The sequence below is a fragment of the Phocoena sinus genome, chromosome 2 (assembly GCF_008692025.1).
Source record: "Phocoena sinus isolate mPhoSin1 chromosome 2, mPhoSin1.pri, whole genome shotgun sequence".
Taxonomy (NCBI): Eukaryota; Metazoa; Chordata; class Mammalia; order Artiodactyla; family Phocoenidae; genus Phocoena; species Phocoena sinus.
Window position 1 is genome coordinate 91,159,527 of NC_045764.1, and position 22,980 is coordinate 91,182,506.

At 49.0% G+C, this 22,980-nt stretch overlaps 1 protein-coding gene across 2 annotated transcripts; it reads left to right on the top strand.

Moving 5' to 3' along the window:
• The first annotated feature begins 3,487 nt into the window (after positions 1-3,487).
• EPB42 (erythrocyte membrane protein band 4.2) lies at positions 3,488-22,139 on the top strand. Of its 2 annotated transcripts, none has more exons than XM_032623775.1 (13): positions 3,488-3,671; positions 4,980-5,165; positions 6,129-6,359; positions 9,178-9,296; positions 10,222-10,326; positions 11,184-11,361; positions 11,976-12,114; positions 12,396-12,499; positions 13,276-13,518; positions 14,564-14,863; positions 17,811-17,965; positions 19,102-19,235; positions 21,078-22,139. In XM_032623775.1, exons 1-13 carry the CDS (start codon positions 3,662-3,664, stop codon positions 21,238-21,240), a joined length of 2,067 nt encoding a protein of 688 aa, XP_032479666.1. In that variant the 5' UTR covers positions 3,488-3,661; the 3' UTR covers positions 21,241-22,139. The 2 variants fall into 2 exon arrangements, with proteins under 2 accessions (XP_032479666.1, XP_032479667.1); XM_032623776.1 differs by having other exon boundaries at positions 11,226-11,361.
• Positions 22,140-22,980: the final 841 nt, after the last annotated feature.

Sequence of the window (22,980 nt, forward strand, 5' to 3'; positions counted from 1 at the left end):
TATTTGAAGCTGGGAGACACGCTGAATATCTTTTCTTCTTTGCCCTCCATATCCTGGCCATCAGCATGTCTTGCCAATTTAACCTCCTACATTTCCGTCAAATCTGTCCACCTCTGGGACTTCCCTGGTGGTCCAGTGGTTAAGACTTTGTGCTCCCAACGCAGGGAGCCCGGGTTTGATCCCTGATCAGGGAACTAGATCCCACATGCCGCATTAAGAGCCCACGTGCCAGCAACTAAAGATCCCGCGTGCCGCAACTAAGACCTGGCGCAGCCAAATAAGTGAATAAATATTTTTTTAAAAAAATCTGTCCACCTCTATCTTCACCAACACTCCTCTGACCAGGCCACTGTCATCTCTCACTTGAACCATTACAGTTGTTCCTTATTGGTCCTCTCTCTCCCACTTTTGCCCCCTTTAAATAACTTATTATCCCTATTTTAGCCAGTGTGGGGTTTTTTTGTTTTTTTGTTTTTGCGGTACGTGGGCCTCTCACTGTTGTGGCCTCTCCTGTTGCGGAGCACAGGCTCCAGACGCGCAGGCTCAGCGGCCATGGCTCATGGGCCCAGCTGCTCCGCACCATATGGGATATTCCCGGACCGGGGCACAAACCCGCGTCCCCTGCATCGGCAGGCAGACTCTCAACCACTGTGCCACCAAGGAAGCCCACCAGTGTGGTATTTTTAAAATGAAAATCTGCTTGTGTGACACTGTTGCTTAAAATACCATTCAATAGCTCCCCAGTGATCTAAGGATAAAATTAAAAATCCTTAACTCAACTCTGCAAGAGGAGGAGCCCTTCCCTTACTTCTCCCCATTATAATCTGTGCTCCAGTCCCATGGCATTCCTTCAATTGCTTACTGCCTTAGGGCCTTTGCACAGGCTGTTCTCTCTCCTCCCACCCCATCCCTTGTACCATTGCCTAGCTCACTGTTTACCCTTCCAGTTTCTCAGCTTAAATATCACTGTCTCAGGGAAGCTTTCCTTGACCTCCACATCTAGGTCCTAGAACTCAGAACTTATCTTTTATAGCACTTGTCAAAACAGCAAGTAAATAATTAATGGTGTAAGCACTTAATACTGTCTGTTTGCCCCTGCTGGAATATAAGCTCCTTGGTGGCAAGTACACACCCAGCTAATTTATTACTATATTACCAGTCAGGGCCTAATACAGTTCCAGAATCACAACAGTGCTCAATAAATATTTGTGTCACACATGAATAAATGAATCCTTCTTGGGTGCACACCAGCTGAAAGTTTGTTGTTCTGTCAGAGGCTGGGGCGTTGAAAGGTGTGGGTGCAAGAGGAAGCAGGACAGACCTTTCTGGTCACTCCTCCCTACATCCTCCTCACATCTCCCACTGGCCTTTCCCCAGCTCCCCCAAAACACAGTAGTATCTGTCTCCTCACAGGCTTCTCTAAAAGTGGCCCAAAGGAAATACTGCCAGAGAGTGGATATTTGTGAAGCTCTATGGAAACTGTATCAGGAAAGAGAAGATTCTCTTTGCTAGTGCCAGAAGTGGAACCCCAAAAGGGGAGCCAACCCACAACTCCCCCATTGTCCTCCCAGGTAGGGGGCTCACAGTGGTGAAAACAGTCTTCTGGTCAGCCTTTTCTTACTCCTACAAGTTTTGGGGGGGGGTTTTGTTTTTTTAATATTAACACATAATATATTTCTGTGGCACAAAGACACTAAAGGACATAAAGAAAAAAGCCTTACTCCCAGGCACTGAATTTTCCTATATAGAAGCAGTAACTTTCCAGAAACATTCTATGTAAACACAAGCAAATTTATATATATTCTCACACACACACACCTTTATACAAAGGTACATACTGTTCACACTGTTCTATACCTTGCTTATTTCATTTAACAGTATAGCTTGGACAGCTCATGCAGCTCAATATCAAAAAAACAAACAACCCAATCCAAAAATGGGCAGAAGACCTAAATAGACATTTCTCCAAAGAAATATACAGATTGCCAACAAACACATGAAAGGATGCTCAGCATCACTAATCATTAGAGAAATGCAAATAAAAACTACAATGAGGTATCACCTCACACCAGTCAGAATGGCCACCATCAAAAAATCTACAAACAACAAATGCTGGAGAGGATGTGGAGAAAAGGGAACCCTCTTGCACTGTTGGTGGGAATGTAAATTGATAGAGCCACTATGGAGAATAGTATGGAGGTTCCTTAAAAAACTAAAAATAGAACTACCATATGACCCAGCAATCCCACTACTGGGCATATACCCAGAGAAAACCATAATTCAGAAAGAGACATATACCACAGTGTTCATTGCAGCTCTATTTACAATAGCCAGGACACGGAAGTAACCAAGGTTACTTCAGAACCAAGGTTCTGAAGAACCGAGGGGCAGGACTGGAATAAAGATGCAGATGTAGAGAATGGACTTGAGGACACAGGGAGGGGGAAGGGTAAGCTGGGACGAAATGAGAGAGTGGTATGGACATATATACACTACCAAATGTAAAACTGATAGCTAGTGGGAAGCAGCTGCATAGCACAGGGAGATCAGCTCGGTGCTTTGTGACCACCTAGAGGGGTGGGATAGGGAGGGTGGGAGGGAGACGCAAGAGGGAGGGGATACGGGGATATATGTATATGTATAGCTGATTCACTTTGTTATACAGCAGAAACCAACACACCATTGTAAAGCAATTATACTCCAATAAAGATGTTTAAAAACAAAACAAAACAGTAAACAGCAGAAAAATCACATTCTTACCCCATTCCCTAGCTCCCCTCCCCACAGGCAACCAATGGTCTTTGTAGTTTCTTTTATATCCTTCTACAGATATGCCATATATATGCAGGCCAGTCCAGCTGCACCTGAGAGAGCTTCTGGTGACACAGTCTCAGAAGCCCAGATAAAACCCAGGAGGCCAAAGAGGGCCAAATAGGAGATCCTCCTCTGTGTCGTGTCCTTGTTGACTAAACAAGTAGAAATAGGAAAGACATAAGCCCTAAGTCCCAACAGAGTTCCAAACTTTCTGGTAGAGTGTCTCAAACCCATCAGGCTTGGAAGAGGCAGAGCTCTTGCTTCTGCTTTTAGGACATTTATTTTTCACCAACAAATTCCACCCGCTAATCTCTTTCACACAGATGAATCGCAGACACACATGTTCTCTCTTTATACTATCAAAATGGCCCATGAACATCTAACAGCTTGCAGCTCATGATATGTTTAGGCCCTGAATTTGGAGTTGGATATGGGCCTCCTTCCAGAGTCTTTCAGTGTCATCCAGGTAACATCTCTGAGGGTCTCTTGAGGCCACTGAAGCAAGAGGCTTAGAAGCTTACCTGGACTTCTCCAACTGTCAGATCTTGCCCCCCTCCACCCCCCATTCCAGCCTGTCAGACATACCCCTGTCTGGGCCTCCTGGCACAAGAGATAAAACGAGAAAGGGGAACTCCTAGCAGCTGGTCCAAGAGATACCAGAGGGGAAGGAGCAGGAGAGACAAACATGTGGGGAAGCAGAAGGAAACTCCAGTATTTACAGATTCTTAAGCCAACAAAAGTGCCTTCATCATTTTCTGTCTGGAAGACAGATTCAGAGAGGAAGCTCAGAGCAACAGTTCAAGACAGGCATTTCCTATAGCCAAGTGGATAAGAGCAGCCTGCAGCCATGGGACAAGGTTAGCCAAGCCTGCTCTCCACAGGGCTTACTGGGCTCTCAGTAGCTCCTCCATCCTTACATGTTTTCATTAAAAGAAGCAGGATGGTGGTGGAGGTGACGATGATGTGACCGTGACGGCGAGGTGATAGTGGGTGTTAATGGTGGTGGAGGTGATGGCGGTAGGGCTATGGTGGGGGGATAGTAAATGGGTGCTGCTGCTGGTGGAGGGGCTGAGGTGTGGGGGCTGGCAGTGGGTACTGGTGGTACTGGAGGTAATGGTTGTGTGGCTCTGGTGGGAAGGGTAGTAGTCGGTGCTGGCAGCAGTGGAGATGACGGAGGTCGGTTATGGTGGGAAGTGGTGGTGGGTGCTGTGGTAGCGATGGTACTGGGAGCGTGGCTATGGAGTGGCAATAGGGTAGGTTGTTGTTGGTAAATTGGTCATCGTCATGATGATGGTGGTAAGATGATGATGGTGATTAAACGGATTTATATTCTTTATCCCAGGATCATTCTAACATGGCTCTTCTCACTGGGTTGTGGTACATCAAAGCTAAATGGGAGAGAAGGAAGGTAGGAGCCAGGGAATCCAACTAAAAGGGGCAGAGGCAGACACCAAGCCTGTGTGTGGGAAACAGGCAGTAGCAGAGAATGCAGAAATCTCAGGGGCCTCTGTTAGCACATTTACATTTACAAGTTCTCGATGTAAAGTGAGAACTGCCTGAGAGGATGTCATGATACTCACAGGCCCCCTCCTTGTAGCGTTTTTCTGGGCTGCATGGTACCAAGGGTTTAATGAGCCTTTAGGTGAAAGAGCCACGTGCAATCTCGAGTGAGTTGCTTCTACTCTCTGGGCCTCACTCTTCTCACCTATAAAACAAAACAATTGGACTCAGTGATTTCAAAACCAGCTCTAAAAGTTGTCTGATTGTGTTCTTAGGAAAAAAATGAGTAGGGGTGAGCAAAATTCTGGATTTTATTCATTGCTTCTGGATTGGGACCAGAAAGGGGGGTTGACAATGAGAACAAGCTTCGCTCTTATTAATAATAGTAACAGTCCTACTTAATGGGACTTACTATGTGTCTGACATGGTGCCAAGCATATTATATACATTACCTCATTTGCTTTCCACAACCCTGCAAGGAGGGATGATTGTTCTAAGGAAGAGGAAACTGAAGCTCAGAGTAGTTAAGTTACTTGCCTGAGATCACACAGCTAGTAAGTGAGTTGAGCCAAAGATTTAAACCCTGGTCTCTGACTCCAGCGTCTCTGCATTTACTGACATTGTCATATTTGCCTAGTCTCCATGATTCTTTCTTTTCACAATAGGCCTGGGGATCAAGAGCTGCGACTTCCAGGCAGCAAGAAACAATGTAGAGCACCACACCAATGACATCAGCTCCCAGCGCCTCATTGTGAGAAGGGGGCAGCCCTTCACCATCAGCCTGAACTTCTGGGCTCCAATCCGCACATTTTTGCATACCCTGAAGAAGGTAGTCCTCATTGCACAAACTGGTGAGTGGGGCAGGCCTCGACCTCTTTGGCAGCAGGACTGGGGGTTTCTTTCTCTTGCCCACCAAGGGGCACATGGCTCACACTGCACCTGGGCCTCCAGAAGTCCTGCCCACTGGCAGGGCCTGTGAGGATGAGATAATATGCATAATAAGTAGCATTTATTATGATTCAGAAGTTTCTCAGCCACATTATCACTAAGGGGTTCCTTTGTTGCATATATAATATCAGTTTTGTAGAAAAGTCTGAATGGGATTTAACCTAGGCTAAATATAACATTTAATTGCTACTACTTGCTGAATCTGTACTACATGTCAGATATTGAGCCAAGGGCTTTACATGCAATATCTCATTAAAACCTCACATTGGGGGCTTCCCTCGTGGTGCAGTGGTTAAGAATCCTCCTGCCAATGAAGGGGACACGGGTTTGAGCCCTGGTCCAGGAAGATCCCACATGCTGCAGAGCAACTAAGCCCGTGTGCCACAACTACTGAGCCTGCACTCTACAGTCTGCAGGCCACAACTACTGAGCCTGTGAGCCACAACTACTGAGCCCATGTGCCACAACTACTGAAGCCTGCGTGCTTAGAGCCCACGCTCTGCAACAAGAGAAGCCACTGCAATGAGAAGCCCGCACACCGCAACAAAGACCCAATGCAGCCAAAAATACATAAATAAAATAAATAAATGTATTAAAAAAAAAAACAACCTCACGTTGGCCCTATGAAAGAGGTATCATTACTACACCCATGTTATACACTATGAACCTTTTCTAGATTTAGGTCCATGAGCGCTGAGGACCTGTGCTCTCCCATCACCCTTTACTGCCTCCCATTCCTGGATGGGCTGCTTTCATTCTCCTCCTAATCTCATTTTCACTTGCTCCATCTTTGGGATACTTCACTTTGTTACTCTGAGTTGTGGCAAAGAGATCCAAATGACCAATTCATCTCTGTGTGACTGCAGGAGAGCAGCCTTCCAAGGCCAACCAGACCCAAGCCACGTTCTCAATTTCCAGTCTTGGGGACCGGAAGTGGTGGAGTGCAATGGTGGAGGAGAGAGATGACCAGTCCTGGACTATCTCTGTGACCACACCCGCAGACGCTGTCATTGGCCACTACTCACTCCTGCTGCAGGTTTCAGGCAGGAAGCAATGCCTGGGCCAGTTCACACTGCTCTTTAACCCCTGGGGTCGAGGTGAGTTTGGACCTTGGCCAGCCTGGGCTACAAAGGACTCAAGGCCCTGGAGCTGGGGTACGATTGCTCCAGGCCTCAGGACCCAGCTCCCTCTAGGGCGGCACTAGCACTCAGCTCCTGTGGTGCCTGCCTTCTGGATGAATGGCCTCTCAGACCCAGGGTCCTCTCTTGTCATCTTGGAAGAAGCAGTCCAGGGCTTCCCACTGAGAGCAGAGGCTTGTCTGGTGCTGGCTCAGGCTATTTGGTCACAGGAGCTGAGACTCACTGAGATGACCCTAGGAGAACTACCCTCTTTTATAACAGGACAGGGGCCAAGAGCTGGAAAGTGCTTCAGGAAAAGAGGCGACCTGAGGGACGGGCTTCTCTGTTCCCTCCCTGGGCTCCCATAGTCTGTCTCCAGGGTGGATCCAGGTTTTGTGGGACCTGAAGTTTATATAATTTGGGGGACCCTCTTTCAGAAAAAGAACACAGAATTTTGAATTGCTAAGGCTCCTCCCTGGGCTTATAGGGGTCTGTACTGGTGGGGGGCCCAAAGCTGCAGCTTCAACTTCACAGTAACTCTTCCTTTCTGAGCTCTCTGCTTTTCTCCACTTGTTAGTTCTGTCCTTACTACAGACTGCTGGGTTCTCTCCACACTGACCTATCCCAATATCTGCCTGGAGCAACAAATCAAACAGCCAGCCTCCCCAGCTCAGCAGCCTCTGGGTGGACTTCCTGGGGTCAGGTGGCCTCCAGTGGCCACCTCTGGCAAAGCTCAGCTCTAGCTGTCAGGACTATTTCATCTAGAAAAGTCATCAGACATGGCTGACATGCTCCAAACGGGAGCTAAGAGAACATTTCCTCTTCCTGCCCATTCTGAAGACTGAATCTGTCTTCCCTTTAGAATCTGCCACCCCCCACCTTAAACCTTTGTGTTCCCTGAACGGTTGTTTGGGGGACAGGAAAAGTTTCCTCCTGCTTGCCTGTCCGTGCTACGCCAGACAAGCCTTTTCCTTTCACAGCCTCATTACGAGGCAGGGCTGGGAACAAGGGGAAGTAGAAGAAATCTTACCAGGTTCCTGCACCCCAGTACCTGATGCCCTTTCTATATGGCACCTGAATCCCAGTGAGCTCCCTATCTCCACTTCTTTTGCCCAGGCTGGGGTTCTGCAGTATCCCCTCTGTCAGGTGGCCCTGTCTCTCCTCAGTTCAGGCCCTTTGCTTCTGCTCCAAGGAGTTTGGCAGGTTGAACAATGGATGAGAACTAGTGTCCATTGAGGTGCCATTGCCCCATATGGGTGAGTGTGGATTCAGGGCCCCTTCAGCTGGGGGAGGCCCCATGGCTCTCCGTACACTGAAAGACCCTCAAGCCATTCCCTCCAAAACTGAGGGTTTAGTGCACCTGCCTCGCTGACTTTGAGCCCACATCCAGAGCTAGACCCTGATGGCCAGAGCAAAGACACAGCAAAGACAGTTCTGGGACAGTGCTTGGTTCAGAGGGAGCTCACAGTCTTGACTCAGTGCCAGGATTCTTGCCTCCATGCCTGGCTTGTAGGGACCTGTGTAGGGAAGGCCTCTCTATGGGGATGAGGGAGGCGTGGAGGGGGGCAGGGTCTGTCTGGCCAGGAGTGAGTTGTTGGCACTGCTCACCTGGGAGGTAAAAGATTTTCAGAGGTTATCTGGGACTCAGTCTCATCTTAGCATACTTGGAGATGGGGCTCTCCTGGATTCAAAAGGAAATTTTGCACCCTGTAATGAAAGAATCCTATTCATAAGCAGGGACTTTATAAAGGGGGGAGGGGCTACACCCAAGCAGAGAAGAGGAGGGGCTGCTACCTATGCTCTGAAAATGTACTTCCCAGAGCCTGCAGGGCCTGGGGCCAAACACCTCAGTTTAAAGTGATTTCCAAAGAAGTGATGTCCAGCTGACTTCACAGACAGTACTAAGGATGGAGGGGCAGGGGCCCAGGGCTCCTTGGGCCCATGGCTCTGTGATCTTCTGTCCCAGTATTTTCAGGGATTCCTGATTTCTAATATGCCATCCTTCTTTTACTTTGAGTACCCTCATCCCAGTTGGATGCCTGGGGGATGGTTTGGAAATCCTCTTCTCTTTCTAGTCCCCCGGAACTAGTCTACCACCCCCCACTTCACCCCTAGCACCAGGCAGAGGGAGACACTTGGCAAGCAGAGCAGGTCCCTCTGCTGCTCCCAGCTTCCTAGAGTGGGTGATGGCCTCCTTAAAGCCCCCACCCTCCTCATGATCCCCAGCCCAACCCTTGGATGAAGACAGCAGGAGAGGCTGCGGGGAGAGACCATAGGAGTCCCAGACCCACTTGGACACCCTGGGTGGAAACTAATGCTCTGGCTACCGCTCTACACATACCTGCTCAAATTCCCTTCTGCTCATGCCTGTCAACACGTTTGACTGGTTTTTCGGAATCACTTTTTTTTTGGTTGAACTTGTGAGAGAGACATAACAGGCCCCCTGGGACGCTCCCTGGGCTGTTGCCAAATTCTCTTGGTTCAGTAGCACTCTGGCTGCAAGTATCTTCGGGAACCAGCAGGCCTTTTAAGGTTGGCTTGTTCCTGTTGGCTGGCTGACCATGAAGGCCACCATGGCTGACCCAGGGACTCTGACCCCCTTCCCCACTCTCACCAGAGAGGAGCCTGGATCCCAGTGTGGGGTGAAAAGAGGAGGTTCCTCCTCAGTCCTCATCAGGCCTGGAGCTGAAGAGAAGGCCTGTAGCTGAATCCCACCTAAGCATGGAAGGCAGAGGCCTGGAGGTGGAGGGCAAGCCCAGTATCCCCCAGAGCCTCATTCCTGCCTGCTTCTCTCCAGAGGATGCTGTGTTCCTGGCGAATGAAGCTCAACGCAGGGAGTACTTGCTGAACCAGAACGGCCTCATCTTCCTGGGCACAGCTGACTGCATCCAGGCTGAGCCCTGGGACTTTGGCCAGGTACAGGGGCCTCTGGGGAAGCCTGGGGGAAAGTGAGTGTCCCATAACCTTCAGTACTCAGGTCAAACAGAGTGGGCAGGTCCAAAATCCCCTGGTCATGAGGCCATTTCTTCATGCAGTTTCAGCCCCGTGGTACCTCTCCTCCCTCAGAGCCACACTAGATCATCCTCCACAGCTTCCAGAGCTATCTTCCTAAAGACGACGCAAATCAAACCTCTGTTAAATCCCCACCATCTACAGGATAAAAAACAAATCCCCAGGCTTGACACGCAAGGCTCTTCACAGTCGGGCCACTGCTTTCCTTTCCCCAAGAGCCACTCCATGCTCCAGCCCCTGGCCATCCCTTGAATGTGCAGGCTGAATGTTCCCTCTGCCAGGAATACCTTCCCTCCCTTATCCCCTGGAAAACTCCTACCCATCTTTTAAGGCCCTCTGAAAGCCTTCCCCAGCCCCCAGAGGCAGAGTGACTCTCTCCACTATGCTCTCTGGGTGGGCATCTCTCCTACAGCCCTGGCCACGTTGCTGAGATCTGTAGCCTAAGCAGCCACATGTCCCCCTCACTCCTAACCCCGGGCTCCTCAAGAGCAGGAGCTGCTGTCTTATCTGCCCCCACACAGGACTGCCCTGTCAGGGGCAGTGGGAGCAAATGACATGGAAAACGATAGAAATGAGAGGACTCGACACAGCCCTGGCGCTCAAGAGCTCACGCTATCAGGAGTCAGACGACAGAAGAGGCAAATGGCTGGAGTGCCGGGCACAGGGACCAGGCAGCCCTGGGGGCAGAGGGAAAAGCCAAAACTCCCAAGGGGGCAAGGCAGGAAGGAGTGGAGCCTGAGTCTGGAGAAGGACGAGGGGACGGGGTTGACTTGTGGGAAGAATGCCTGACCTGCACACCCACCATCATGGCCCTGTGTGGTCCTTATAGTTCGAGGAGGATGTCATCGACCTCAGCCTGGACTTACTGAGCGTGGACAAGCGGGTGGAGAAGTGGGGCAACCCCGTGCATGTGGCCCGTGTCTTGGGTGCATTGGTGAGTGAGGACAGGGTCGGGAGGGGGAGGTGACGAGATGGCAGCCCTCTGACAGAGCTGCCCCACCTCTACGGCCCTGGCAATCTTCAAATCACAAGTGGTCCCCTCCTCCCACGGTGTGGGGGACAGTCCTTGAAGAAGGTTCTGAGTGAGGAGGGAAGGACAGTAGCATCCACAGGGGACAGAAAAGCACAGGGAGGTGTCATCCCTCAGGACACAAGCCAGCAAGGACTAAAACTGGCCCGGATTTCCTTGGCCCCTCCCTTCCTCCCCACCCCCAGCCCAACCTGGGGGCTTAGGTCCCTGGGAGGAAGGGGGTCACGTCCATCTTACCCAGTGTTTGCTGCTAAGGTGGTCAAAGGCATTTGTTCTCATTTCTAAATTATTCCCATGAAGGTAGCTTGATGCTTTCCTGTTGTCCTTAAAAGTTCTCTCATAGGAATAACGCGTCCCACATTTCCTCATGTGGCTCCGTCCACGCCTCTGAAGAGCTGGTGAGGGACAGGGCCAGCCTGCGAGGGGGAGGAAGCTTGGGATGTGTGGGCCTCGAGGCCCCAGGTGAAAACACTTACAAGGAATGGGAGCCAGGCAGGCCAAGGGGCAGCCCTCCTGCCGCTCTTGTGTCCTGAGTTTTGTTTTTCACTACGGCCCATGAAGCTCTGCTTCTGGAGGACTTGTTAAAAAGGAGGAGTCCCAGGAATTCCCTGGCGGTCCAGTGGTTAGGAGTCAGCGCTTTCACTGCCCAGGGACACGCAGGTTTAACAAGTTCCAGGTGATTGCCATGCACGTGGTCTGTTCACCCCCCTCTTGGAGAACTGTGATGAGCCCCCCTTGCCCATCCACATTTCCCCAAACAGCTGCACGCCCTCAAGGAGAAGAGTGTCTTGCCCACCCCGCAGATCCAGACCACCGAGGAAAAGGCCTTGCTGAACAAGCGCCGGGGCAGCGCGCCCATCCTGCGGCAGTGGGTCAAGGGCCAGGGGAGGCCCGTGTATGATGGTCAGGCCTGGGTGTTGGCCGCCGTTGCTTGCACAGGTACAGAGCAGGTTTGCCTGCCGCACCCAAACGTCCCCTTGGCGACGTCGCAGTGTCTGCCCTGCTTCTTGGGTTACCCCTCCTCCACCCGCAGTACTTCCCCGCCTCCATCACACCCATAACTGCTTCCGGTGTAGTTATAACCGCTTCCGGTGCAGTTATAACTGCTTCTGCTTCCGTCTGGCCAAGAAACCAGCTATTTATCCCGAGCAGCTCCTCCCAACCAGCTGCTGCTCCTTTTGCCCCTTTGGCAAACTTGGGCCCATCTGGCGAGCTCTGCTCCCAAACTCACTTTTCCCCAAAGCTTCCCCTGGCCCTGCCCCAGGAAAGCAAGCCCTGCTGTGTATCCCGTAAGCCTACCCCCGCTGTGTACTCTGCCTGATGTGTAACTGGTTTGTTCCTCGTTTCTGGGCCCTCATATGGCCTGGGTCTGGCTGGTGTCAATTCTAACTTTCTGGTGCCTGTGCCCCTTCTCTTTCCACAGTGTCACCTGGCATTTAAGATAGTGAAAGTGCCCGGTGTCCAGAGGAGACCCTGAAAACGCTAGCCATGTACCCTGCCCCCCACATTCCAGGCCTCTCTGGTGCCCTGACCCCCTGCCCCCTTCCATGCAGTGCTGCGAGGCCTGGGAATCCCTGCCCGCGTCATTACCACGTTCACCTCAGCCCAGGGCACTGGCGGGGGCCTGCTCGTAGATGAGTACTACAGTGAGGAGGGGCTTCAGAATGGAGAAGGCCACAGAGGCAGAATCTGGTGAGAAGCCCGAAGGGGATGAGGTCCCAGACCTGGAAGGGCTCCAAGCCCGCAGGGTGTCACCCATGGGAACCCCAAGGGGCCCTGCTGAGAGTAGGCCTTCAAGACTCTTGAAAGCAGCATGGTCAGGGTGAGTTGTGGAGTGCATGCCCCTTCCCAGGAGTGTTGCAACCACTTTTATGCAGCATCCTCCTATCCCCCTAGTAACAGCTCTGTCATTTCTAGGACCGCTTCGGGACTCTTTTTTTCCCCATTTGAGTTGCTTCCTTTGCTACCTTCAGGATCTTCCAGACTTCCACGGAGTGCTGGATGGCTCGGCCTGCTCTGCCCCAGGGTTATGACGGATGGCAGATTCTGTACCCAAGTGCCCCTAATGGAGGTGGAGGTAAAGCCTGGGCATGGGCCCAGGACTTCCCTGGGCTGCACAGAACTGCATGAGGACAAGGAGTCCTTCGGAGAGGAAAGAGGGGCAGCAGGTGGTCCAAAGGGGGTCTGCATCCCCTAAAACAGGAGAAGCGCCAGGAATGATAGTGACCAGCAGAATGCTGACCTGATGCCCGCAGGCTCAAGGGAACAAATGTGTTAGCCATCTTGGCCCCAAGGTCTCAGGGAGACTAGCCCCTCTCAGAGCAACAGGTGAGGGAGCTGAGTCTCATGGAAGGGCAGAGGGTCTTAAGACAGCTTGTAGAGTGGGACTTCTGGGGTTCTGGTTGTGGATGAAGAGGATATCAGGATAGGCTCAAGCTCAGAAAAGGAATCTTCAGGAGTTATAAAAGGATGGCTCTTCCTTTCCCAGGAACAGAACTGTCACAGAGCCTGGCACATAGGAAGTGCTCAGCAAAGGCAACCTATCCCTATCATGTCTGTAGTCAAGCTGGCTTAGGAACTCCCGTGTACTCTGTACCTCTGAGGTTATTACCTGTCCAGTTTCTGAGAGGGCTTCTGCCATAGGCCATGACCAAAAAGTGTTGTCGCTAAATAGTGAGTTTCACCTCAGCAGTGCCCTCTCAGAAACCTTGCCTAGTGCCCACCTCTGACCTTGATCCCAGGGGAGGGACAAAAGGGCATAGGATGGGGACTGCTGTTGTGAGCTCTGACCCAAGCTGAGGTCTGGGCGTGGTTCCTCTCGCTTACCGACCTTTCTCCCTTTCTCTCCCTCAGTCCTGGAGGCCTGTGATCTGGTCCCAGTCAAAGCAGTCAAGGAGGGGACGCTGGGGCTGACCCCTGCAGTATCAGACATTTTTGCCTCGATAAATGCCTCATGTGTGGTCTGGAAGTGCCATGAGGATGGGACACTGGAGCTGACCGACTCCAACACTAAGTATGTTGGCAACAACATCAGCACCAAGGGTGTGGACTGTGACCGCTGTGAGGACATCACGCAGAACTACAAGTATCCTGAAGGTACTGGGCAGAGGAGGGCCCTGAAACAGCAACAGGAGGAAAAGAATGGGCCAGACACACGCAGGCCAAAGAGAGGTCCTTTCCCCATCATATAAAACAGGATTTCTCAGCCCTGTTTGACATTATTCACATTCTGGACTGGCTAACTTCGTTGTGGAGGGCTGTGCACCATAGGACATTCAGCAGCATTCCTGGCCTCTATCCACTAGATGCCGGCTCCCCTTCAACCACTGCCCCCAGTTGTGACAACCAGAAATGTCTCCCAACATTTCCAGATGTCCTCTGGGGGCACAATTGCCCCCAGTTAAGAACCACTGCTATACAACAGCACAGTTAATACCAAGCCCAGCTGCCAAGAGATGTTCTCTCTCTTCTGCTCTCCTTCAACACCCCTCCAAGCTGATTTGGAGCCCACCACTGCAGTGTCCACCCATTTGTCCAAACAAGAAGCCCTGCACTGTCCTTGAGTCTCCCCCATCACCACTCCACTGTACTCTCACACCCATCTCCTCATCTCCTTCCCCATTGCCTGTAGGTCATCCAGGGCCTCATCATCTCTCGTCTAAAGTATTGCAGCAGCCTCCTAACTAGACCCCCCGCCTCCAGTCTCCCCATCATTACTCTATTTTCAACTTACAGTTTCCAGAATGAGCTTCCCAAGACACAAATATAATTATGTTACAGAATATTCCTGTTCCAGAATATTCCATGGCCTCCATTGCCCTTGGAATAAGTCCAAACTTCTTCACTTAGGAAGATTCAAGTCCCTGCAACTTGTACAAAAACTAGCTCTCTCACCGTTCAAGGGGCAAATTCATAGCACTTGAAGAACTTGATCCCGTGAGTGGCTTTGAAGAGATACACTGTATCTGTGGTGGGTCTAACACAGATCTTTTTTTAGCTAAATATGGACCTAGAGGTTTGCAAAGCTCATGTGGCTTTGGCATTTGAACAGCAGCGAGAAAATGAACCTTAATCCTGGGCTGCATTAGAAGGGTCTACACCTGCTGGGTAAGAGGTCTGCTTTGTTTATTCCATTCTTCAGGATCTCTTCAAGAAAAAGAGGTGCTGGAGAGGGTCCAGGAAAACAGAATGAAACATGGGAAAGACGATGGCATCCATCCTCCCAGTCTCGAGACTGATGATCCTTTACATTTCTTCTTGGAAGCACCCAGTTCCCTAGCCCTGGGAGGGGACGCCCGGTTCTCTGTGAACTTGTTAAACCCTAGTGACCATGATAAAGAAGTGCAGCTGGCTGTTGGGCTGCAGGCAGTATACTACAATGGTGTCCTTGCTGCCAAGCTCTGGACGAAGAAGCTTGTCCTTACACTCAGGGCCAACTCAGGTAACTCTCTACGGCCCCCCTCCCCAGACACTCCACACACCCAGCTCCTGCCCTGGGCAGGCAACGGCCATACAGCACCCCCTGCAGATCTGAAGAGATAGCATCTAGCCCCTGGTGTGCCCTCTCTCTCTCTCTCTTTTTCTCTCTTTCTCATTCAATACATATTTATTGAGCTTCACACAGGGAAAAAACCCCACAATTCTGATTGCAGTTATATAAGCAAACAGACAGTGTAAGAAGTGTTTGATAAGGTAAACAGAGTACAATGGCGGGTTAGCGTCTTACCCAGGCTGGAGCAGGCTGCCCCCAGGTAAATCGGGCTGCCCTCGGTCTTGAAGGTTGAATAGGACAGTGTCAGACAGTAAAGTGGGTCAAGGGCGGGCTTCCCTGGTGGCGCAGTGGTTGAGAGTCTGCCTGCCGATGTAGGGGATGCAGGTTTGTGTCCCGGTCTGGGAGGATCCCACATGCCACAGAGCGGCTGGGCCCGTGAGCCATGGCCGCTGGGCCTGCGCGTCCGGAGCCTGTGCTCTGCAACGGGAGAGGCCACAGCGGTGAGAGGCCCGTGTACCGCAAAAAAAAAAAAAAAAAGTGGGTCAAGACCATTCCAGGAAGAAGGGACATATGCTCAGGTTCTTCCTCCTCCTTCAGATTCTTATTTAATTGAGTTGGGATGGGATCCAGGCACTGGTATTTTTTCAGAGCTCCCTGGGTTATTCTAGGGTTGAAATTCCCTGGACTAGAGCAGTTCTCCAACTTTGCTGCATATCAGAACCACCTGGGGGAAGTTTGATGCTCAGCCTGCACCCCAGACCAATTAAGTCAGAAACTCTATGGTTTGGCCCAAACATCAAAAAAAGTTTTAAGTCCTTGGGTGATTCCAATGTGCAGGCAAGAGAATCAGTGGAACAGTGCTTGTCTACATGATTGCAGCAGCCTCCTGACGGGTGCCCCTGCCTCCAGTCCCTCCACCCTGTTCCCTTTCCAAGGGAGGGAGGGATGGAGTGGGGCAGTGGTGTGAGAGCTGGACAAGGCCAGATCATGAAGCGGCTTGTAGGTCCTGCTGAGGAGTTTGGGTTTTGTTCTCCGGGCAGTGGGGAGCTGGTGGGAGGTTTTAACCAGGGGAGTCAATGTGATCAGAAATTCATGGGCAGAATGGAATGGAAGGGGTCGTATTAGAGTCGTGGTTCTCAACCTTGGCTGCACGTTGAATCACCTGGGGAATTTAAAAAATACTGATGCTTGGGCCTCACAATCAGAGTCTGTTATAATTGATTTGGGGTGTGGCCTGGCACTGGGATTGTTTTATAAAGCTTCCCATATGATTCTAATGTACATCCAATGTCGACAACCACTGGATTGGAGGTTGGAAGGTTTTGTAATAATCAAGCCAAGAAATAAAGGACAAACTAAACTAGCTGCACTTTTCAAATGAAGTCATATTGAAGAGGTAGGCTAGATTGAACTCGTGTATGTGGGGAGAGGGTGCTTCCAGCTTGGGTGAGCCTCCAGAATAGGGCAAATGGGGAAGAGCAGGTTTGGGGAGAAAGATGTTGAGTTCTGTTTGTGGCATGTTGGATTTGAAAGCCCATAAGACATCCAAGCTGTGACGGCCAGTAGGCAGCTGGAAACCTAAACCTGGTATTCAAGATAACGGCCTGTTTGGGGGTGGGGGGAGTGGGAGAGGACTGTGAGAGGGTGAGGAGGAAACCCAGGCAGCACCAGCATGTTGGGGTGCAGGGGGCAGTCAGGGAAAGAGCAGAGTGAGAGACTGAGAAGGGAAAGAGAGGATGGGGGCACGAAGCAAGGTCAGCAGAGAGGCCACGAGAGGTCAAGGCTGAAAAGCGTCCACTGACAGAGTGGTCTGACAGAGAAGCAATGGCAAAGACCAGGTTCCTGGGGTTAAACAGATTGAGAGTTGAGGAAGTGAGACAAGGTGTGCAGTCCTTCCTGGAAGAATGGATGGAAAAAGAAGGGAGACCTGGTGGTAGTCAGCCAGGGACACTGGGGAGGAGGGTGTTCTTTGTTTTCTTTTAAGATGAGAGACAGCAGAATCCACTTACATGCTGAGGAAGAATCAGCAGAGAGAAAAGGACGGAAACCTCAGGAGAGATGGGTTATAATTGATGGTGCAATCCTTGGGGAAATGAGAGGCAACTAGAATAATTATAGCTCACATTTATCAAGCACTTATTTTTGGCAAACATGGTGTTAAATGTTCTATATGCATCATCTCATTTATCTTCATAACGACCTTATGAGGCAGGAACCATTATTATCCCACTTTACAGATGAGGAGACCAAGACACAGAGAATTAAATAATTTGCCCGAAGTTACACAGCTAAGCAGTGGCGGGGTCAGGGTGGGGCACTGATTAAAAAGCAAAGGACTGGACTTGGGCAGGGGGGATGCCTCACCCTCCGGGGGGTTTAACAGCAGGGGTAGATGTCTGTATCTGTAGGTTGCGAATGAGAACATGAGCTCGAGAGGCTTCCTCAAGGACGAAGGATGGCTTCATTTTCTCTGCAAAAGGGAAAGAGCAGAAGCAGAGAAGGGGAGGGGACTAAGCATACATATATTCAGCCACGGCTGGGTGGCAGGTCTGAGACCAGCACTTAATGACTGTCTCGTGAACCACAAGCCGTCCCTCCAGGTAGGCATTGTTATTAGACAAGGAAACAGGCTCCAAGAGCTTCACTTGTTCTAGTTCACAGGTGCCCTTTCCCCAGCCCTGTGGAGGTGGTCCATCAAGAGTGTTAGTGGCGGCGGTGATGGTGGTCATGGGTGGGTTCTTGACTGAGTTCAATTTTGAAATTGCTGTGAGGAATGAGGCATCTTTCTGGCTTCAGTGAGGTCCCGACTCCTTTGCGTTGTGTGTGAAACTACTGCTTATTTCCAGGGCGCATGCACTCACCCCTGGGTGCTGACTCCACCTGTCATATGTTTCAGCTGAGAAAATCTCCACCTTCCTGTCCTTCTCCAATTTTAAACAAAACCCGCCAGAGAATAGTTTCCTCAGACTCACCGCTATGGCAACACACTCCAGCCCTACCTGCTTTGCTCAGCAAGACATCGCCATTTGCAGACCACACCTTGCCATTGAGGTAGGCACCAGTCCTTCCCCATATCACTGGCGTTTGCCGCTACTCAGGTCCCCGTTTCAGAAGGCACTGAGTCTCTCCAGCTTCAGAGCAGGTGATGGTGCTGAAGAACTACCAGGAAATGCTGGGTTGAGAGCTCCTTCTCTTGAAAGAGATGGTTTCTTATACATGCTATTAAAGTTTAAATCTTACAACTTTAGTTCAGATTAAGTAAAGTTTTCTAAAATTGGGGTCTTCCCAGTTGCTGCCTCTATACTTACAGAGATAATAACAGCCTATGTTTATTTAGCACTTTGTACATGTGCCAATGTATTTTCACCTCTTTTACTTCTTTTAATACAAAAGCCCTGGGAGGTGGAATTGTTCCCACTGTTCAGAGGAGGAAACAGTCCCAGAGAGCATCATGCCCACGATCATAAAAATAGGACATTTTAGAGGCTTAGGGCACTTGGTCCAGTACTCTTTCCACATATCTACCCAGACCAAAACGAATGTGACCTGGTCTCTGCTCTGGAAGAGGTTATTACAGTTGGGTAAGGGAGACACAACGTGTGGTCTTTTATGTCAGAGCTTTAGGAGAGGTACAAAGTCGCTCTGGGACAAGTGAAGTAAAGGGGATTAATTCCAGCTGGTGGGTTTGGGGAAGACTTCATGCAGGATGTGGCATTTGTGTTGGGCCTTGAAAAATGGGTAAGCTTTCAGTGCAGAGGTGGGGGAAGGCCGTTGCAGACAGAAGGCTGAGTAAAGAGGCCCAAAGGAGGGGAGCCTGAGGGGTGCACTGAGGCTCCAAAGGTGCCCGAAGAGGCTGGCGTGTCTTGCAGTCAGGGGAGGAACAGATGAGCCTGCAGGTAGATTGGGAGCAGATCAGGAAGGGCTCTGAATGCCAACCGAAGCTGGATTCTGAGGACAATGGGAAACCCTCCAAAGTTTCTAAGTGAGGGAAAGGCACCATCAGAGGTTGTCAGTGATGGGTCAAGGGTGAGAGTAAATGCAGGAAGAGCAGGTAGAGGGGTAGAGAAGTCAGCTGTGGAGTTTGGGTGAGGATGGCAGAGCTAGGAGAGTAACTGAGGAGGCTTCAGGGAGGGTGGCCAGGAGGGGAAGGAGCGACTGCAGCTCTGTGCTCTTGGCATCTCCCACAGATGCCGGAGACAGCAGAGCAACATCAGCCCCTTACGGCCTCAGTCAGCATCCATAACTCCTTAGATGCTCCCATGAAGGGCTGTGTGATCTCCATCTTCGGAAGGGGACTCATTCACAGAGAGAAGAGCTACAGGTAAGAGACCGCAAGCTTCTCAACCCACAAAAACATCTCAACTGGTCATAAAGGCAGGAACCCAAGATCGATGACTGTCTTTTTGCTTTGTCTATGGAGACAGAGCAAATACCTGCCAGAGTTGAACTAAAGGATTAGGGCCTCTCTCATCCTGGGGCCACCAATGTGGGTGCAGGAGTGACGGAGGAGGCTCTGTGCCTCTCGGGCACCTGACGCTGGCCACGGCTCTGGTCACACAGGGAGAGCCTGGGTATTGCTGGTGAATGCAGGTGAGGGGGTTAGGGCTGGGTGGGAGGGAACGCCACAGGGAGGGTAGGCTGCCTCTCAGTGAAGCCAGAGAGCTGCATTCTACTAGTGACAACACAATACAGAATTTTGTTTATTTCTACATTCTCTTTTACTCCTATTCCCTACCCCCATTCCCACTACCACCCTTCATATCCCTTTTTTAGTATGTATGAGTACTGTTGCTTCATGAGTACTGTGTTCTTAACTGATGTAAATGGTGTTACGTCTAATTCTTTTTCTTTTCACTCAGAACTGTTTTTACGATTCATCCACATGTCAAGTCCATTGCTTCTGCTGCATATTACTCCATCGTGTACACCCCCGACTTCCTACCACGCCACTCCACAGCGCCTCCAACTCTCGGACACTACAGATATACGTCCCCTTACATACTCGCTTGAAAATCTGTGGGAGGTGGGGGGAAATACGCGCAGGAATGGAGTAGCTGAGACATAGGATATGACCTGGTTTGACCACGTGCTATCAGATTGGCTTGCATAATGGCTGCAAGAGTCTACAACTCCCTCCAGCAGTACTTGACAGTTTCTATCTTCCTACCATTCCTCCACTCTTGGCAATACCCAGCTTTGTCTTTTTTTCCAGTTTAACAGGATAAGGTAATATCTCATTATTGTTTTAATTTGTTAACTCTTCATATGTTTATTAGCCTTTTCCATTTCCTCCTCTGTATAGTTTGTTTTTAACTTTGCCCACTTTTCTTTTGGTGTTCCTGCCTTTTTTCCTTGTTGATTTGTGTGTGTGTGTGTGTGTGTGTGTGTGTGTGTGTGTGTGTATACACAAACCCTGTATAGTCTAGATTAGTGCCTTGTTGGTTTTAGATGTTGTATCTTCGTTCATTATTGCTCCTTCTCTCATGAAGTCCACGGCATCTTCTGCTGAACACATACATACAGTTTAGAGTTCACGATGCCTACTCCTACCACCCATTAGGTCCCTCACAGGTTGTCTGGTTGTTGAGACACTGCCTCAACCTCAAGAAACTCAGTGGGTCAGTCTTGCCCATAAGTTGAGAGGAGGGACTACCAACATTTAACCAGACGTCTGTGTTCTCCCAGCTCAACTGTGGGGCAAAACTCAAAAATATCTGCACCATTCCCTCAGTCAACGTAAGAAGGTCCACAGGCAGACTAGAAGGTTGCTAATAGGGCTGCAAAACACCACCTGTTGACATACTGACATCTCAATATGCCCACTGACCCACTGCAGTTAGCAACGAGGGTTCCAAAACTGCCTTCCCAAACATACTATTACTAAGAAGGAGACCAGACTGAAGTCGCAGGTGATAAACGAAACAACAGGTGTAACTTGGAAGCCCTTAGAATAGGATGTTTCTCTTCTCAAACATACAACTGCTCACCATAGGAGGCTCCTGCATTCCATCCCCTTCAAACCTCCTCTGTTTTAACAGCAAGGTACTTGGATGTTTATTTCTTCAGCGTCCACTTCTGTAAGCAGGTAAGGATCAGAGTCACTGGGACCAGCAAAGCAATGACCCTGGGACAGAACTAGCACCTGCCTTTTCCTTTATTTCAGATTAAGTTCGGTGCAGTCCAGAAACACCTTGCGCACCCAACTCAAGTTCACACCAATGCAGGTGGGGCTCCAGAGGCTCACTGTGGAAATGGACTGCAACATGTTCCAGAACCTAACCAACTTCAGAAGTGTCACTGTGGTAGCCCCTGAAACTCCAGCTTAAACTTCCAGCTCCAGCATCACTCTCCCCAACCACCCCTTGAATCTGCAATCTAAAACTGAATGTGCTGGGAAGAGAAACTCTGCTTATCAGACAAGTAGATCTCTGTTCAGGTTGACCTGAACAAAGAGTGACCAAGAACAAAACTAGATTCCCAGAAATCAATAGAAAAAGACATTCATTCATTTCTGTCACCCCAGCTCAAGGCACCATGAAGACTAGTTGTCTTAGAATGGAAAACTACTGGGCTTGAGGAATAAAAAGAAGCCTTTGTAAAGGTACTCAGATAAGTAAATTCAGATTTTTTGAGTCCAGGGTTCTTCATAACCATTTACTGTTCACTCATACATTAAGTTATAAAGGAAAAGAACCTAACATTTAATCATTCTTGTATTTCTAATGAAATGGGACAATATTAGCTAAAAATATGATTTTTAGGTAATCCTAAGATTACACTGACCAGTGCCATCCCTGACCATATCCTTAAAGAGCCAAAGATGACTGAAGAAAGTTATAAAACACACAGCATGAGACCTGAGCACAGAATGATCTTCTAGACTCAGCTACAGATAAGTCCTTATTAGAGTTAAATATTATTAAATATTAAATATCCACAATTAAGTCTGATGTTAAAAACATAAATTTGGTCCAGTAGAGAAATACACAATTATTAAGAATAAAGAAAACAGGACCTATTAAAAAAAGAAAAGAAAATAGGACCTTTAAAGAAAGATAAAGAACTGGACTCCTTTTGTAAAAAGTTACAAGTTTTTTTGTTTGCTTATATTTTGTTGCTTTGATACTCTGTTTCATTTTAGTTCCTTTTTCCTTATAACACTTTTTAAAAGTACAGAATGGCACTTTATAAAAGTAAATTAAAACTCTTAAAAAATAAAATAAAACTCTTGACTCAAGGAATTTTGACCCCAAGTACACACTAGTCTCTCAAAAGAATGGCTGCTGGACTTGGAGGGTACTATGCTAAGTGAAATAAGTCAGACAGAGAACTATAAATACTGTATGATATCACTTATATGTGGAATCTAAAAAATACAACAAACTACAGAAGATAACAAAGCATGGCTGCTGGACTTGGAGGGTACTATGCTAAGTGAAATAAGTCAGACAGAGAACTATAAATACTGTATGATATCACTTATATGTGGAATCTAAAAAATACAACAAACTACTGAAGATAACAAAGAAGCGTGGTGGAATTCAAAAAAAAGGATAGCTGCTGTTGCTTATTATACCTAAAGAGGACCATGGGAACATCAGAAGGGCAGATGTGATGAAGTACATCTATACAAGACAAAGGACCAGCAATAGAAGTGTGGAAGACCTGTAGTACATACATAAGGCCTAAGTCAGGTCACCAGAATATACATCACTGTGTACCTTGCTCTCTAAGATATGACCTTCCAGGTTTACCATGCTTTCCAAGATGTGATTTTCCAGACTGATGCAAAAATATAATTAACTGGCGATGGTTTTGGCAAAAGGATTAACTGAAGAGGCCCTTAATATTATATAAACTCTCATACATTTAAATTTTTTGATTTATCAAAATTTTGTACTTACATTTGGGGATACGTAATACAAAATAGAGAACAACAATACAAGTATGTATAAGGAAAACAACCCTGTTCAATAAGGTGAACAAACCTAACAACTGAGCTTGTTAACCTAAAAAAAACAGCCAGTTATATTAACCAGTAACATGGGTTTATTCAGGAATAACAA

Coding starts and splice junctions, on each gene's coding strand:
- EPB42 (XM_032623775.1), top strand. Junction 17,966..19,101: donor GACCACACCTTGCCATTGAG/GTAGGCACCAGT, acceptor CATCTCCCACAG/ATGCCGGAGACAGCAGAGCA. Junction 19,236..21,077: donor CACAGAGAGAAGAGCTACAG/GTAAGAGACCGC, acceptor CCTTTATTTCAG/ATTAAGTTCGGTGCAGTCCA.